Source organism: Anolis sagrei, chromosome 6 (assembly GCF_037176765.1).
Source record: "Anolis sagrei isolate rAnoSag1 chromosome 6, rAnoSag1.mat, whole genome shotgun sequence".
Lineage (NCBI taxonomy): Eukaryota > Metazoa > Chordata > Lepidosauria > Squamata > Dactyloidae > Anolis > Anolis sagrei.
This window is the reverse complement of record NC_090026.1, coordinates 22,231,417-22,249,426: the sequence shown is the minus strand read 5'-3', so window position 1 is coordinate 22,249,426 and position 18,010 is coordinate 22,231,417. Positions and strand designations below refer to the sequence as shown.

General features: G+C 41.6%; 2 protein-coding genes across 3 annotated transcripts in view; one reads left to right on the top strand and one right to left on the bottom strand.

The window, feature by feature from the left end:
* GYS1 (glycogen synthase 1) overlaps nucleotides 1–3,417 on the top strand; it is a 44,473-nt gene extending 41,056 nt beyond the window's left edge. For both annotated transcript variants that reach the window (XM_060780505.2, XM_060780506.2), the window contains exon 17: nucleotides 368–3,417. In XM_060780505.2, the coding sequence (XP_060636488.1) occupies nucleotides 368–676 (309 nt within the window). In that variant the 3' untranslated portion in view covers nucleotides 677–3,417. The remainder of the gene's footprint in view (nucleotides 1–367) is intronic.
* A 2,137-nt stretch (nucleotides 3,418–5,554) lies between these two features.
* Nucleotides 5,555–11,941, bottom strand: LOC132777946 (ferritin light chain, oocyte isoform-like). Its single transcript, XM_060780507.2, has 4 exons — nucleotides 11,685–11,941; nucleotides 7,743–7,889; nucleotides 6,887–7,012; nucleotides 5,555–5,867 (listed from the first exon to the last, which is right to left on the bottom strand). Exons 1-4 carry the CDS (start codon nucleotides 11,784–11,786, stop codon nucleotides 5,709–5,711), a joined length of 534 nt encoding a protein of 177 aa, XP_060636490.2. The 5' UTR covers nucleotides 11,787–11,941; the 3' UTR covers nucleotides 5,555–5,708.
* Nucleotides 11,942–18,010: the final 6,069 nt, after the last annotated feature.

Here is an 18,010-nt window from a genome sequence, read left to right as displayed (position 1 = left end):
CTTTTTCCAGCACGCTGCCATTTGTCTGCCTGTCTTCCCAAGAGATTTGCAGGATTTTTAGGAGGCAATGCTGATGGAATCATTCCAGGAGTTGAGTGTGACGTCTGTAAACAGTCCACATTTCACAGGCGTATAGTCGGGTTGGGAGGAAATAGCTTTATAAACAAGCACCTTGGTCTCTCTACAGATGTCCCAATCCTCAAACTCTGTTTCGATCAGAAAAATGCTGCACTTGCAGAGCTCAGGTGGTGTTGTATTTCAGTGTCAGTGTTGAATAGTGTGTATGTAAAACCCTAATCAAGTTTTCCCTTAGTTTGAGTCTCCCTCTTAGTCTCAACTCCTCTATGTTTGTTGTTGCTCCCTCCAGGCTCAGGGCTTCCGCTACCCACGCCCAGCCTCTGTGCCGCCGTCTCCCTCCATCTCCCGTCACTCCAGTCCCCACCACAGCGAGACCGAAGAGGATGATGAACGGTACGATGAGGAAGAAGAAGCAGAAAAGGACCGGCAGAACATCAAGCCCCCGGGGATGATGGGCCCTGTCCCCGAGTGGCGCAAGCGCTCCAAGAAGGGCTCCAGCGAAGCCAGCACATCCTCCAATGCCAGCACCCCCACCATTCCCAGCAGCCCCAGCGACCTCAGCAGCCCCACCAACTCTCTGATCGAAGAGAGGAATTAGTTTGTACCTACACACTCTCCCGCTCTTTCCCACACCTCCCTCTTACCCTCGGTAGGTCAGCTGGGTTCTCTGGTGCTGGATTCCTGAAAGGATCCATGAATGTAGGTTCTAGCATGTTCCAGATCTGAGGAAAGGCTTGGGATTGACTTGTGTCTAATGCCAAGCTGAAAAATTATCTGCTGTAGCTCAGGTTGTGCAAATGAGGGAAAGGAGACACTCCTCCATGCTTTGGAGTGGGTCTCAAAGATGTGGTTTTAACTCATTTTAGAACATGAACACACATCCCTTAGCTTTACATGGCCTGCTTCTCCTCTTCTTGTTTCTTTGCAACACCAAAACATACTCTAGAGTCTCATGCGGTGCCGTCCCTTAGAGAGGAGGAGATGTTAAGGGATGTGTAGAACCCTGATGCATTTAAAAGATGTGGGGGAAAGATACATCTGAAGGCTGTCCTGGGAGCCACGTAGATATTAAATCAAATGATATCTCATTCAGTACTTGTGACTGAACGTTTGGCTGGGTCAGTTTGTGGTCTATAGGGCGTAGCGACGCTATCCCACTTCACCAGGTATCATTCTCTTGGAAATGCCATAACTTTTTAGAACCAATGTTGATGAACAGGGTTTGTGGAAGATGAAAAGGGAATTCTTGATCATTTTTAAATAGATCCCGCACTGTTAATATAATGGCATGCGAATAGCAACATTGTAGAAAGTTTTGGAATTCTAGGAGAGTCTGGCACCTGAATGAAATTGACAGCATTTTTTAAAAAGTCCTGTCGTTTGCAAAGAGAAAAATAGGCTTTTCCCTATGGTGCATCTTCAGTGCATTCAAGCATGCTTGCCTTGCTTGTAGATTGATTTTTTTTAGTAAATGAATTTTCGAAACAAAGCCCTATTTAAGAATTTTGGCAAGTGCTTTGGCCATGTGACCTTTTGTAACATGCAGCCATCTTTAATAGAAGTCCACAGTCCCTGTGGGGTAGGACACATTTAACATATGAAAGGAGTGTTATGATTTGGACAGGAATATTGCCTCTGTAGTTGGCTAACGTTGCCTCTGTGTGGAACAAGGAAAGAACATTTCTGGATAGAAAGGAAACTAGAATTATCTTGCAGTACACATCACTCTTTGAAGGGCAACAGCAAAACGAATCCAAAAATTCTTGTCAATCTGTGTAGGCTTAAATGATGACTTTTTTGAGAGCCATTTTCAGGCCCTGGCGGACAATCAAGAGCGTTTTGGAACAATTCTTAGTGCAATATTATTCATTCTGTGCAATTTGTTTTTAAGTGCCATGTTGAATTTGACAAAGAGAGGAGCACAAGGCTTATTTGAAGCCAGTGCAACCAGTTAAATGATTGTCAAATTTGTTTTGCTGTAGGAATGTGCTGTATGAACACATATGGAACATATAAAGTACCCGGGCTGAACTGTGAGTTCTCATTTCTGAATTTTAGTGAATGTGCATGGTAAAAAAGAAAAAAAATGTAATGGTACTACTTCTAATATGTGAACAATAAAGGCCAGGTGCTAGTGTTGTGGGCTGCAAAACATAGTCGAGACTGTGCCCCTCCAGACCCACCCAGCAGCCATGCCACTACATTAACAGTTGTGTGCCAGGAAGAAAAACCCAGCAAGGTAAAACTTTACCATTAACTCAGCCAATTTATTCAACAGAGAACATGCACATGGATTTCAAACTGAATCATGCTTCTTAAAAACAATGTGCATGCTTCCTATGTGTCTTGTTTTAAAGGGAAAGTGTTGTGCTTTTTTTAACTGCCTCCATGCTGTTTAAAATCAGTGAGACAAAGGAAAATGTGTTGATATGGCCAAGCTGCTCCTTTTAGAATGGACAGTTGGATGACTTAAAATACTCATACCAATCAGTGCAGATGTGATCAACACGTAGCATAACCAGTTACCAACTCACATGAAGGTGTGGTCTGATGGACAGCACGACCAACATTGATTCTATTGGGTTGTTGTGAGTTTTCCAGGCTGTATAGCCATGTTCCAGAAGCATTCTCTCCTAACGTTTTGCCTGCATCTATGGCAGGCATCCTCAGAGGTTGTGAGGTCGGCCCTAGCTGCAGGTGAAACATCAGGAGAGAGTGCTTCTGGGACATGGCCATACAGCCTGGAAAACTCACAACAACCCAGTGATTCTAGCCATGAAAGCGTTCAACAATACATTGATTCTATTTTGCAGAAAGCCAGAGTATATTAACTAAAGGGTGTAAGACGTAACAGTAATGGGTGTCTTGACAATTTGGTCCAGCACAAGGGAGAATATGATTCTGAGGGCACACACAGAGCCCATTCATTTTATATATCTGCTGCCAAGCTTGTTATCAACAATCAAAGAAAATCACTTTTTTAAAACAGATAAAACTTTGCCTGTGGCCTCAATGGTTATGTGTTCTGACAGTGCCTCCCCTGTTCAGGTAATAAACCACATCCTTCCGTCTCTACTACACCACCCCAGACCACTTTTTCAGTCGTTTATTACAGAACATCATTGGTTTAAAGCCTTGTGGGTCAATGCCCCCCTTCTCTTCCTTTTCTCCCTTCAGACTTCATGCCTTTTTATTTATGGCTGTTGTAAATCGCTTGAAGTTTTTGTTTGTCCTCTCTCCCCTATCTCTTTCTACCTTGTGTGGAAAAACAAACTGAAGAACAGAAGCTCTGTGTGTGACAAATTTCATAATTATGAATAAAGTTTGCTTTGAAAATGGTTTCAAAAGAGTGTCTATCAGAATTAAATGGAAAGAGGCCTTTTCTGTGGGGTAGCATTCTTATCATCGGTACCCTTTGGATACGCTGGACTACAACTCCTGCCAGCCTGAAATAAGCAGTTGAGAAGTTGTAGACCAGTAACATCTCGGTGGAATCATATTGGGGGAAACACTTTTGGAAGAGAGAGCTTTGATTTGCATACCAAAAGTCCAAGGTTTTGCTTTAATTATGCCCAGTTCATTAATAAAGGAACAACAGTAAAGTCTCGCTTATCCAACATAAATGGGCCAGCAGAACGTTGGATAATGAAAATGTTGGATAATGAGGGATTAAGGAAAAGCCTATTAAATGTCAAATTGTGCCCCCCCAGGAGGGGAGAGACCCAGCTGGTGCAGGCCGGAGGCTGTGCCCGATGGGAAAAGTCTGTGCCGGCTGCATCTTGCCTCTCCCGGTGGGCGCCCAGTGCGCAGAGAGGCCTGCTGTGCTTTGCTATATTAGAGAAACAGTTGTGGGTCCGGGCGGGAGGCAGACTGCATTGGTTAATACAGAACATTGGATGAGTGAAGATTGGATAAGCGAGACTCTACTGTAACTTCTGATCTGAGCTACAAAATCCTTCTGTCAACACAATGCATATTCTCAAAATAGTACTGGATGAGTTAATCCATAATGGTACAATAGGTTAAACTTTTGTGCCGGCTGAACTGCTGTCCTGAAGGTTGGTGGTTCAAATCTGCAAGATGGAGTGAGCTCCCATCTTGTCAGCTCCAGCTTCCCATGCAGGGACAAGAAAGAAGCCTCCCATGGGATGGTAACACATCCCGGCATCCCCTGGGCAGCGTTTCTACAGACTGCCAATTCTCTCATACCAGAAGCAACTTGTAGTTTCTCAAGATGCTTCTGACACGGTAAAAACAAACTGGCACTAAGGGCTACTGTTTTTGCTCAGAAAACTGAAGTCTCATGCTGCATCTGTCATCAGCGTACTTATATAGTGCTTTCCCACCCATATAACTATTAAGTGACAAGGGGCATCAATGCAGCATCTAGCTACATTTGTCACTGGGAGAAAAAAAGTAGTAAAATCCAAAACTCATGCTTTGCATTCTACCTAACTCCAGACTATTTTCCTCTGTGACAGAGCTCTGAAAGAAGCCACTCTGGTAATTAAAATGAGCTTCCTACTTGACACAGTAAGCCCTAAAAGGCTTTCATTTAAATGTGGAAAGTTTTATTTTGGAATTCCAAGGGCAGAGTCAACAGGAATCAGGACTAAGCAAACAGTCCTTTAAATGAAACACTCCTTTGACTCCTTTAACACCAGCCTTCCTGGACCAGAATAAGCCATATGTTTTCATTCTGATACGGCATTGTTTACCTTTTTCAGGCAAACACATTTCAAGAGATCTTTTACAGCTTTCCTGCCACACAGGTTGGTGTAACAGGAAGAATAGCAAGGATGTAGAAGGAAGAACTGCTAATTCCTGTAGTGTAAGGTTTTGTAGCCACTGCAGAGCCTCAAGACAGTAATTTTTAAGGGCAAATGAGGGCCAATAGCTAACCTAGCCTTTAGAATTGATAGAAGGCTACCATCAGGCCTGGCTACTGGTGACCGATAATGGAAATTGTAATCTGACACCATATAGATGACAGGTTGTCCCCATGTCTGTATCATAGGCTAATAGAAGCTTTTATACTAGATGGTGACCCATGCAGGAAGCAATGTTTTTCCCATGCTTTAAGTCATCTGTGTGACCAACACCTATTAGACCAGAGATCTACCCTGTAGTTGTGATCTGCCTGGTATTTTGGACTACAACTTCCATCAATGAGTAAAGCTGATGAGAGCTGTAAACATCTAAGTCAAAGACACTTGAAGGACTAGTTTGGGAACCACTGCCTTGTATTGTGAAGGTAAGTGTTGTCAAAAAAATGATTGATGTTTTTTGTTAATGATGGATTGTGGATCTTTTTATATTGTGTCTTGTATTTTGTACCTTGTTCTTTCTATGTTGTACACCGCTGTGAGTCGCCCCTGGGCTGAGAACAGTAGTATATAAGCAAAGTAAATAATAATAATAATTAATAATAACTGTGAATCTTTCCCTCTCGTCATGCACTGACACATACGCTCCATTGAGTGCTTAATGCCAAGTTTATTTAATGCCAGTTACAGACTCCCACACATGCATAACATGAGCAAGGATACAGAGGCCCTTTATGTATTGAGCTAACCAAAGCACATTTGGACAAGGCTGCAGGAGTCAGGAGGGAGCCAGGACTTCAAGGCTCAGTCGCTGGACTCGCCCAGGGTGAGGCGGTCAAAGAGGTATTCACCCAGGCCTTCCTCACTGGCACGCACACGCTTCAGGTTGGTCACATGGTCTCCCAGCTTCTTGATCACCTTCACCTCCTCGTCAAGGTAGTGGGTCTCCAGGAAGTCACACAGCTTAGGAGGAATAGGAAAGGAACGTGACCCTAATGATCCATATAATTTTGTAAACTAGCCTCAACCCTATCCTTAAATTTGGTGTTTGTTTTGCCCTAAACATCTGTTCAGTGTGACAAAGTCCTAAACCAAGGCATTGACAAACTTGGGCTCTCCAGGTGTTTTGGACTTCAACTCCCACAGTTCCTAACAGCCTCAGGCCCTTTCCTTTTCCCCTTCAGCCGCTCGAGCGAGCGTGTGTCAACTGTAAAATAAGATGCATGAGGCTGCTTGATTGGGCTATGCCCGGGGAGATGGCTGAGCCTGAGACATTTGGATACTGTCACATTTTTCAGGCTGGAGTTATGCAGCTGCTCAGAGAGAGACAGAGTTTGGAGTGTGCTTCTTGTTTCATGAGCTGCTGAAGGAGTTCATCCACACAGAAAAAGAAAGACCATTTTAAATCTCTCATAAAAGTGCATTATGTGAGTTGATGTAACTGATCACATTGTACATATGTTGTTCTAAACTACAAAGAGTAAACTACTTATTTTGTTGATCATCTGCATAGCATATTTTCTTTTTCTGGCAAGACAGTGTGTGAGCTGATCAAACATGAACTACACGTGGTTATTTTACATTATGCCACAAGGTTTATATATCTGTTGAATGTCCAGGGTGGGAGAAAGAACTGTTTGCTTGAGGCAAGTGTGAATGTTGCAAAATGGCCACCTTGAATAGCATTTAATGGCCTTGCAGCTTCAAAGCCTGGCTGGCTGAAGCTCACTTGCCTCGTCTCCAACAGACCCCCTCAACCTCTGAGGATGCCTGCCACAGATGTGGGTGAAATGTCAGGAGAATGCTTCTGGAACATGGCCATACAACCCGGAAAACTCACAAAATCAGGCAAGTTTGCGGAGTGTGAGTTTACAAGAATCAACGGGCAGCCAACCACATGCCATTTTCAGACATTTCCCACTGCATGAAAGTTTTAATGGGCACCAAACCTAAGGCTGCCAACCTCCTCCAACAATACTTACATGGGGGTCAGTATGACGGGAAGCCACCTGATGCAAATCCAGCAGAGCTTGGTTCACACTCTTTTCCAGGTTGAGGGCGACCTCCATGGCAGTAGCTCCGTTCTTCCATTCATCCTGTTCTGGTTTCTGAAATGAATAATACAGAGCAATACTGGGACCATGTGCCAACGACACCCCTTCCCTCTACTTATGTCTCTGATCTCCCTGATAGCATATTGATTTTTGTATCCAACCTTCTACTACTCCCACTATAATAAATTCAAGTGCCAAAACAAATAAGAGCAAAAGTACAGCCATTGAGAAATTGTATGAGAGGTTATCAGCATGTGCAGGAAGGGGGGGGGGGGAGGTCCCTTTAGCACAAATTTAACAAAGCCCAACAAATACTAAGTCTATGAAGCCACATAACGTTGGGTGTAAGCTAGGAAATCAAAATGGAAAACTGGATGCATGATGGGAAGTATCCAAGTTAGCTTACTTCCTAAGAGAACTCGAGAGCAAACATTGATGTCATATTTTCACTGGTTAATCATTTAGAAGGCATCTGGATTGACAAATTTCTGAAAACAGCTCAATTACAGAGTCTTTGGGGTCAAATTTAATCAGATAATTTTGGAGAGACTGACAGACCTAGGTTAGTCCTGAGACATTTAAGTGTTCCTTCACCTAGCCTTTTCTCACCAAAGTTCACAACTTCCCTGTTGCAAAGACATACATTATGGCACTCAGCTTCACTTCTTCCACTTCTATCCAGAAATCCAGGTTCCTCTTTGTTTTTAATAATCGCTACGCCCATTTCTGCTACAACCACACATCCCTCATTTGAACAGACTCTCCTGTTCTCCTTGCAACTTACTTTGATATCCTGCAGGACGACTCTACCCCCACGGCGATTTTGGAAGGTCAAGAGCTTCTCAGCTTGCTCATGCTTCTCCTCAGACAGGTGGTGGAAGAAGGAGTAGAACTTGGAGAGAGCCACATCATCCCGGTTGAAGTAAAAGGCCTGGCAGGAAAAAAAAGGAAAAGCAGATGAGGCACACTACCACCCAAAACACAATGTTAAGTGATATTTGGAGAGATGCATTTTCCCTATAATGTTGTGACTGCAAAACCAGGGTTCAGATCCTCACTTGGCATCCTTGGCACAATGAAGGAGAAAAGAGTTGAGATGTTAAGTGTACCAAAACAACCACAAAATTCATCCCACTCCAAATTGCCGTCTTTTCCACATGGAAAGCCGCTCTCTGTGACTATGGATTCAGCATCAACAAATTCAGCAATCCACTGCTTGATAGTATCCCCCTATGAAATTTCAAAAGAGCCAATCCTTGATTTGCCATTTGATACAAGAGCTGGAGTGAATGGCTATTAAGGTTTCCTCTGATCCTATGACACAATGTTACTACACAACTAGGAATTTGCTATAGTACAGATCCTTTGATGTGACTACATTGACCAACACTGCATGACTGGACATTCCAACAGTTGTTGCAGTTTAAACTTGGTTTTATAATTGTATTGCTTTTGGGTTTGATCCTAAAACAAGTGAAATTTCCCAAACCAGAGAGATAAGGTTTGTTTTTATCTTCCTGAACCATGGAACTTCCCTCCACTCTCAACAGACATTGTGTCTGTTTCCACTTCTCCCTCCTTTCAATCCAAATCAACATCATTTGATTTACATATAAAGTGTTCCTAAAATTGATCCCAACCCTACTACTGGTCTTTCTAACTGAAGGATGTGAGCGTTTTAATAATTAACTTCCACTGTCTCAGTAATGTTTGTTCAAAAGTTCATATACACAAGCATTCCAGTAGTAACTAAACAAGAACAAGAGTGAACTTTGCTATCAAAATACCAAATCACATGGGACACAAAGGGGAGCAAAAACACAGGGTAGGAAAGGGTTTAGAACCCTCCAGCTGGAATCCAAAGGATGTTGGGAGACTCCAGCAGGAATTCTGTGAGTTGGGAAACCAGGAAAGTAATTTACGTCCAAAACCAGGCTTAAAAGAAGGCACCATGGACGAGAGATGACAAAGAGAATGTCCTAAAATGTTATAAACACTGTAAAATACACAGATTCATCACCTGTAAACAGGAGTAGTAAACCTGTGGCCCTCCAGAAGAAAGGACAACCATTCCTATCATCCTTTAAGCTGGCAGAGGTTAGCCCAACAATTGGCACCAGGTACCCCCAACTCCAAGGTGTGGGTGCGAGATTGCTCTACATGGGAGTTAACTCCACTGCACAGTTTGACATCACTTTCTGCTATGGATAAATGCTATATAGAGTTAGAATTTAACAAAGTCTTTAGCCTTTAAATCAGACATAAGCAAATTTTGGCCTTCCAGGTGTTTTGGACTTTAACTCCCACAATTCCTAACAGCCGGTAGGCTGTTAGGAATTGTGGGAGTTGAAGTCCAAAATACCTGGAAGGCCAAAATTTGCTCATGTCTGATTTAGATTCTATAGCCTTAAGCCATGGAAGTTAGAGTGGCATCAAATTGCAGTAATTCTACAGTGTAATTGCAGCCATGGATAAGACCATGCATGGCCAGAGTGACAATCCAGCATTCAATAGAGCAGTGGTTTTCAACCTTCCTAATGCAAAGACCCCTTAATACAGTTACTCATGTTGTGGTGACCTCTAACCATAACATTATTTTTGTTGCTACTTCACAACTGTAATTTTGCTACTTTGAATCGCAATGTAAATATCTGCTATCCAGGATATATTTTCATGCACTGGGCCAAATTTGGCACAAATACACAATACGCCCAAATTTGAATACTCATGGGGTTGGGTGGGGGGCTTGATTTTGTCATTTTGGACTTGTAGTTGCTGGGATTTATAGTTCACCTACAATCAAGGAGCATTTTAAACTCCACCAATGATGGAATTGAACCAAACTTGGGACACAGAACTCCCATGACCAACAAAAAATGCTGGGAGTGTTTGGTGGGCACTGACCTTGAGTTTTGGAGAGTCCACAATGCATCCAGAGAGCACTGTGGACTCAAACAATGATGGATCTGGACCAAACTTCTCACTAATACACAATATGCCCAAATGTGGACACTGCTGGAGTTTGGGGAAAATAGACCTAGACATTTGGGAGTTATAGTTGCTGGGATGTATAGTTCACCTTCAATCAAAGAGCATTTTGAACCCCACTAATGATAGAATTGGGTCAAACTTCCCACACATAATCCCTATGTCCAAAGGAAAATACTGGAAGGGTTTGGTGGGACACGGACCTTGAGGTTTGGAGTTGTAGTTCACCTACATCCAGAGAGAACTGTGGACTCAAACAATAATAGATCTGGACCAAACTTGGCACGGATACTCAATATGCCCAAATGAGAACACTGCTGGAGTTTGGGGAAAATAGACCTAGACATTCAGGAGTTGCAGTTGCTGGGATATATAGTTCACCTACAATCAAAGAGCATTCTGAACCCCACCAATGACAGAATTGGGCCAAACTCCCCACACAGAATCCCCATGACCAACAAAAAAATACTGTGTTTTCTGATGGTCTTTGGTGACCCCTTCGACACTCCCCTTGCGACCCCCAGGTTGTGAAACGCCATAGAGAGCAGCAATTTAGACAAATGTAGTCTCTAGATTTACAAAAGCACCAAACAAAAGAGTAATATTTAAGAGGAGGCAGTACAAAACAAAACAAAAAAAGGTTTTTCAAGGTAGGTAGTCTGAAATGGTCAAGCTACATCTACTGTGGGTGGAGGGGTCTGCACAGATGGAAGCCAGGTGCAAAGCTCAGGGGGTAGAAGTCTTTGTAGTTGCAGATAACAAGAAAGCCAGTGATGTCATTCAGAGAAAAGGCTGCCAGCTGATAAGACAAAGCCAGCATTCTTTATGGAGTCTGGCAGACAAAGGACAAACTGGTTAAAAGCAGACATCCTCTAACCCAGGCATGGGCAAACTTGGGCGGCTGTTAGGAATTGTGGGAGTTGGAGTCCAAATCACCTGGAGGGCCCAAGTTTGCCCATACTTACTCTAACCAGTTTAAAAGCCATGACTCAAATGCTATGGTATCAAGGGAGTTGTAGTTTAGTAAGCACTAGCAATCTTTGGTAGAGAAGGAAAAAGACCTTGTAAAACTACAACTCCTTGCGATTCCACAGTATTCAGCTATGGCATTTATTTCCCAGTGCGAGTGCACCCTAGCATTTTCTGCAAAAATAAATAACAAAATCCTGCACCAATCTACAAATGTTCTACACCAGTGTTTCTCAACCTTCCTAATTATGGGACCCATTAATAAAGTTCGTCATGTTCCTTGTTGTCTTCTGCCTGTGTCTCCTTGGTGACCCCCAACCATAACATTATTACCATTGCTATTTCGTAACTGTCATTTTGCAACTGTAATGTAAATATCTGATATGCAGGATGCATTTTCATTCATTGGACCAAATTTGGCACAAATACCCAATATGCCCGAATTTGAATACTGGTGGGGTTGGGGGTGCTGTTTTCTGATGGTCTTTGGCAACCCCACTGACACCCCCTCACAACCCTTAATGGGGTCCCAACCCCCATGTTGAGAACCACTGGTTTGCACTGTAGAATTAAGGCAATTTAGTTGCTGTGGCTCAGTGCTATGGAATCCTGGGAGTTGTCGTTTTACAAGGTTCTTGGCTTTCTCTGCCAAGGATTGCTGGGGCCTCACCAAACTACCAATCCCAGGATTATTGAGCATTGAACCATGGCAGCTCGAGCCCTCCAAAGAAGGAAATAAACGAACTGTTTCCCCTCCTGAGATACTCACCAAAGAGAGGTATTTGTAGCCAGCATGGAGGAACTGGTTGACCATACGGTTCACTCCAGCTTCACTCTCGGTGTGGTAATTCTGGCGGACCTGGGAGCTCATGGTGCAAAAGGAGGAAATAAAAAATAAAGGATGCTTGGCTGCAAATATGGGGGAAAGATGGGGCGGCCGCGAACCTGCTCCGTTCAAGCACTGTTGAAGCAAGAGCGAAGGCGCTGCACCGACGGCTGGGCGGATCTGAGTGGGCCTCGCGCCGGGGAGGCCTTTTATACCCGGATGGGCGGCTCTTCCAGGAACCTCCCTCCGTGCGGAGTGCAGAGGGAGAAGCCCCGCCCCTTTTTCTCAGGAAGGGAGGGGGCCTGTTGTTTTCCCTGCTTTTGAGGGTTTCCAGCTGGGTAGCCATTTGCAAGGCAAAACCTAGCTTGGTCTAAGGGAATTTTATTTTCTTCTTATTATTATTATTTAAACATGTGTATGTTTTTTGGATTCCCCCCCCCCCACTTTAAACATGTTAAGAGGGGAGCTTTATTATGGGGATATGTTATCCTTGTATCAATATATGTATATGTTTTGCATTTTTAATATCCATCTATTTATCTATATAAATAAAAATGTAGCTTAAAAACTACTGGACGAATTGACACCAAATTTGGACACAATACACCTATCAGGCCAACAAGTGACCATCACTCATAAAAACACTGAAAAACACAGCAGAAGAGACTTAAAGAGCCAAAAAACAAAACAAAAAATGAATTACAATGCATGCACAAAACCACGTATATGCATATACACACATATAATAATTATAATAATTATAATAATAATAATAACTTTATTTTTGTACCCTGCCAACCATCTCCCCTAGGAGACTCTGGGCAGCTTACAAGGGACATGGCCAAAATTACAATTAAAACACACCTGTAAAACACTTAACCAATTAAAACATCAGATCAAAACAAATAACAGCACAATTGAAAGCAATATAAAAACAATACATACAATATATATATACATACATACATACAATATATACACACATATATGCATATATACACACAAAACACATATACACATACTGGGCCACAGCAACGCGTGGCAGGGGATGGCTAGCAGGTATATATATATAGTGTAGCCGTACCCTGGCATGCGTTGCTGTGGCCCAGTCTGTGTATATTTATTTTGTGTGTGTATATATTTGTGTATATGTGTGTTTGTGTATATATGTATGTGGCTTTGTGTATTCATTGTAATGTATTTTTTTTTTTGCTTTTTAAGTCTCTTCTGCTGTGTTTTTCAGTGTTTTTATGAGTGATGGTCACTTGTTGGGAAGTTTGCCCCAATTCTTTCATTGGTTGGGTTCAGAACGCTCTTTGATTGTAGGTGAACTATAAATCCCAGTAACTAAACTGCCAAATGTCAAAGTCTATTTCTCCCAAACACTATCTGTGTTCATATTTGGGTATATTGAGTATCCATGCCAAGTTTGGTCCAGATTCATCATTGTTTGAGTCCACAGTGCTCTCTGGATGTAGGTGAACTACAACTCCAATACGCAAGGTCAATGCCCCCCAAACCCTTCGAGTGTTTTATGTTAGTCATGGGAGTCCTGTGTGCCACGTTGGGTTCAATTCCATCATTGATGGAGTTTAGAATGCTCTCTGATTGTAGGTTAATTATAAATCCCAGCAACTACAACTCCCAAATTACAAATTCAATTTTTTTGTGAGATGGTCACGCCTTGGGTTAGTAGGTGTCTTGTGGCCAAATTTGGTGGCAATTCGTCAAGTAGATTTTAGTTAAGTTAATCCCACAAACATACATTACATTTTTATTTATATAGATATACACCATTTATCATTTTAAGAAGCAAGCTAAGGAGACTTTATTGGGGAATTTATATTCTATTATATAAATTCTATTATAAATATATTATATAATATACTCGTATATTATCTATATTGTGATATAATAATATAGTACTATGCGCAGTGGGTTAAACTGCTGAGATGCTGAGCTTGTTAACTGAAAGGTCGCAGGTTCAAATCCGGGGAGCGGCGTGAGCTTGCACTGTCAGCCCCAGCTTCTGCCAACCTAGCAGATTGAAAACATGCAAATATGAGTAGATCAATAGGTACCACTCCGGCTGGAAGGTAACAGTGCTCCATGCAGTCATGCCGGCCACATGACTTTGGAGATGTATACAGACAACACTGGCTTTTTGGCTTAGAAATGGAGATGAGCACCAACCCTCAGAGTCAGACATGACTGGACTTAATGTCAGGGGACATTCTTTATCTTTTACTATATAATAATAATAATAATAATAATAATAATAATAATTTTATTTTTGTACCCCACCTCCATCTCCCCAAAGTGGTTTGGGGCGGCTTACATGGAGACAAGCCCAACAACAAAATTAAAATAGTACCTTAAAAATTCAATAACAACATCATAAAACAATAGAACACAACCAGATATATAACACAAAAACCAACTAGCAACTAGTGGCCTGAAATAGTAACAGTTTCTGAACTCAGGCGGGCGGGCTAATGCAATCAATTGTGAGGATAGGGCTAACGGATAAAGTGCAAATACCAGATGACAAAAAATATAATAATATAATCATTTTATTTTATATATTACATGTAATATTACTAATAATCCTGCAGTATAGTAATATAGTATAATATAGTGATGTATAATACTAATATTGTGCTATATTAATAACACAATATATTGTATATATATATACTCTTAGAACCCTTCCACACAGTCATATAACTCAGAATATCAAGGCAGAAAATACCACAATATCTGCTTTGAACTGGGTTATTTGAGTCCACACTGCCATATATTCCAATTCAAAGCTGATAATGTGGGATTTTATTCAGATGTGTGGAAGGGGCCCTAGAGGAAAAGATTAGGAAAGTTATTTTCCAGGTGGTTCATGAATGGAAAATTCCATGCTATATAAAGCCCTGCTCTTCAAATAGTTTGGGAGCCTCTGTTGTAAAGGGAGCAAATACAGAATTGCAAATAGACACACATTGTATCCCACCATCAGTTATCATAGTTTCCAATTCGAATCTGTATTCTATGTGTCACACTCTGTGTGTCTATTTGTCTCTTCTGAGTGTCCAAAATGTAGCCTTGAATTTGGACACAAATTATACACAAAGTGCCTTTTGGGTGAGTATTATATCAATCAATTATTAGAATAAATAAACCATAAGTCAATGCGATAGTTACAAGGGTTGAATGAAAAGTAATGCCTCCACCTTCATTACTTAGGTTTGGATGGGAATATTTTAATAAATCAAACACAGAAATAATCCTTAGAATGTCCTCTTTAACTACCACTATTCACGTTTCCACATAATCACCAGACATTGGATACATTTCTGCCAACGATGAAGTTATCTGAAACTGTCACATTAGAAGTCGACACTCTGTTTCCACAACCAGCGTCTCACAGTTCTTTCAACATCTTCATCAGAAGCATAATGATGTTCCCGCAGATCTTCTTTCATTATCAGGAACAGATTGAAGTCAGACAGTGCTAAATCTGGACTGAATGGAGGATGACGTACGGTTGTGAGATCCAGTCTCTGAAGTTCTGCTGTGTACCCATCATGCACAGATCTTCTGATAGCCAAGCAAAGCAATAATGTGACCCACACGTTCTTGTGAAATGCTGATATGCTCGATTTCATAGCACTGAGCTATGGCAGCAAAGTCGTATCAAACTGCATTAATTCCTCAATGTAGGTGGTCCAGGAGAAATCAAACAAGCACTACTCTCAATTGTTCAAGGTTGCCCATCTCTTCTTCAAAGAATTAGATTCACAAATTGGGGTGGGTTCTGTGGTCTTACTGTCTTGGAGATTCTGGGATAACAAGATACAAAGAGTTAATTTTCCAGCCTTTGGAGCCAGGATTTTCACTCAAGGCTTAGGTAGCATCAGAAGTATTTATTTATTACTGCATTACTATATTCAATATTGTATTATTACTGCATTACTATATTGTATTATTTAAGGCTTTCATGGTTAGAATCACTGGGTTGCTGCGGGTTTTTAGGACTGTGTGGCCATGTTTCAGAAGCATTCTCTCCAGAGGTTTCACCCACATCTATGGCAGGCATCTGCACACCTCACAACCTCTGAAGATGGTGGGCAAAATGTCAGGAGAGAATGCTTCTGGAACATGGCCATACAACCTGGAAAACTCACAGCAACCCATTACTATATTGCGTTTGGAAAAGTGAAGTTCAGGGACATTTTGGCAAATTTCTCTGCAATGAGCCACAAATTAATGCTTTGCTGCACCTCAAAGTGGAAAAAAGCAAGGGTTCCTGTGCCTTTTAACTGTTGCATCTAAAAGGACATTTCTACAGGTGTTGCTTGTCAGGCAACCAAGCCACAAGCAACACCTGATGATATGTATGCTTCCAAAAATTTAAAGGAATAGGGTTCCTTTCCAGTTTTTATTCAGGCAGACCTACGCCTCTTCCACAGCTGAATAAAATCCCACATTTTCTGATTTGAACTGGAATATATGGTAGTGTGGACTCAGATAACCCATTTCAAGGCAGATATTTTGGAATTTTCTGGCAGATTTTCTGGCAGAGAAGGCTAAAGGCTTTGTAAAACTACAAATCCCAATATTCTATTGCATTAAGCCATTAGTTAAAGTGGTCTCAAACTGCGTTAATTCCACACTGTGGATGCACTCTGAGACTACTAATTTCTTTATGAAGAGAATTAAATAGCATAAAGAATTATCCTCCCATGTCATTTGCCCTTCTCTTGCCCCATGTAAAGTGTCTTCATTATGACCATGACTCAGCAACAAGCAACTTTGGTCACATGGCAACAAAATAAACCCTTGCATGATTCAGCAAAAAGCACATCCTGCTTCCTCTTCCTCCCCCATTGTTTGTTATTCTTTCCAAGCCCAGGAGGCCTTGAAGCTGTTCTTATCTATCTGTCTCTCCCTCCACTAAAGAATCAGTCTTTAAAACCAAGATAAATTGTAATGCAAGGGGAGGAACCCCCCCTTCTTTTTCTTGTTTCTTTGTTTTCTTTCCCAAACATTAGAAAGCTTGTATATACTAGTTCTATTTTACTTGATCTGGATGTAAGCATTGCCCAAATATATCATTCTTTCCAAAAATCTGGCCAATACTTATAAAATAAACTGTTGGGCAATACCAGAAAACTGGATTAATATATATTAATTGAGATTTCTTCACCTGCATTTTTTTCTAGGATCCTTGTCTCTAACAGCCAGTTGGAAGTGGAAATTTGATTTCACATATAGCAAGCTTGAAGATGTATATATTTATTTAGAGGGGAAAGTGTAAAGCATTACACTACGCTCTGCCTCTCATGGAAAACTGGAAGATTTATTTAGATGGAGATGAAAAAGTATAAAGATCCCTTGGGTCTACCCAGGAAATTAAATTATTGGAGAAATGGGTTGCTGTGAGTTTTCTGGGCTGTATGGCCATGTTCCAGAAGCATTCTCTCCTGATGTTTCCACCACATCTATGGCAGGCATCCTCAGAGGTTGTGAGGTCTGTTGGAATTTAGGCAAGTGGGGTTTATATATCTGTGGAATGTCCAGAATGGTAGAAAGAACTCTTGTCTGTTTGAGGCAAGTGTGAGTGTTGCAACTGGCCACCTTGATTAGTATCGAAAGGCCTTGCAGCTTCAAAGCCTGGCTGTTTCCTGCCTGGGGGAATCCTTTATTGGGAGGTGATTAGATGGCCCTGACTGTTTCCTGTCTGGAATTCCACAGTTTTCTGAGTGTTGCTCTTTATTTACTGTCCTGATTTTCAAGCTTTTAAAATTATTGGTAGCCAGATGTTATTAATTTTCATGGTTTCCTCCTTTCTGTTGAAATTGTCCACATGCTTGTGGATTTAAATGGCTTCTTTGTGTACCATGTGGACAATTTCAACAGAAAGGAGGAAACCATGAACAAAATCTGGCTATCAGTATTTTTAAAAATTCTAAAACCAGGAAAGTAAATAAAGAGCAACACCCAAAAACAGGGGAATTCCAAACAGGAGACAATTGGGGCCAGCTAACACCTCCCAACAAAGGATTCTGCCAGGCAGGAAACAGTCAGGCTTTGAAGCTGCAAGGCCTTTCGCTGCTAATTAAGGTGGCCAGTTGCGATATTCACACTTGCCTCAAGCATACAAGAGTTCTTTCTCCCATCCTAGACATTCCACAGATATATAAACCCCACTTGTCTAATTTCCAAAAGACCTCATAACCTCTGAGGATGCCTCCATAGATGTGGGTGAAACAGTA

Coding starts and splice junctions, on each gene's coding strand:
- LOC132777946 (XM_060780507.2), bottom strand. CDS start 11,786: ATGAGCTCCCAGGTCCGCCAGAATTACCACACCGAGAGTGAAGCTGGA. Junction 7,013..7,742: donor TCGTCCTGCAGGATATCAAA/GTAAGTTGCAAG, acceptor TATTCATTTCAG/AAACCAGAACAGGATGAATG. Junction 5,868..6,886: donor CCCGTCATACTGACCCCCAT/GTAAGTATTGTT, acceptor ATTCCTCCTAAG/CTGTGTGACTTCCTGGAGAC.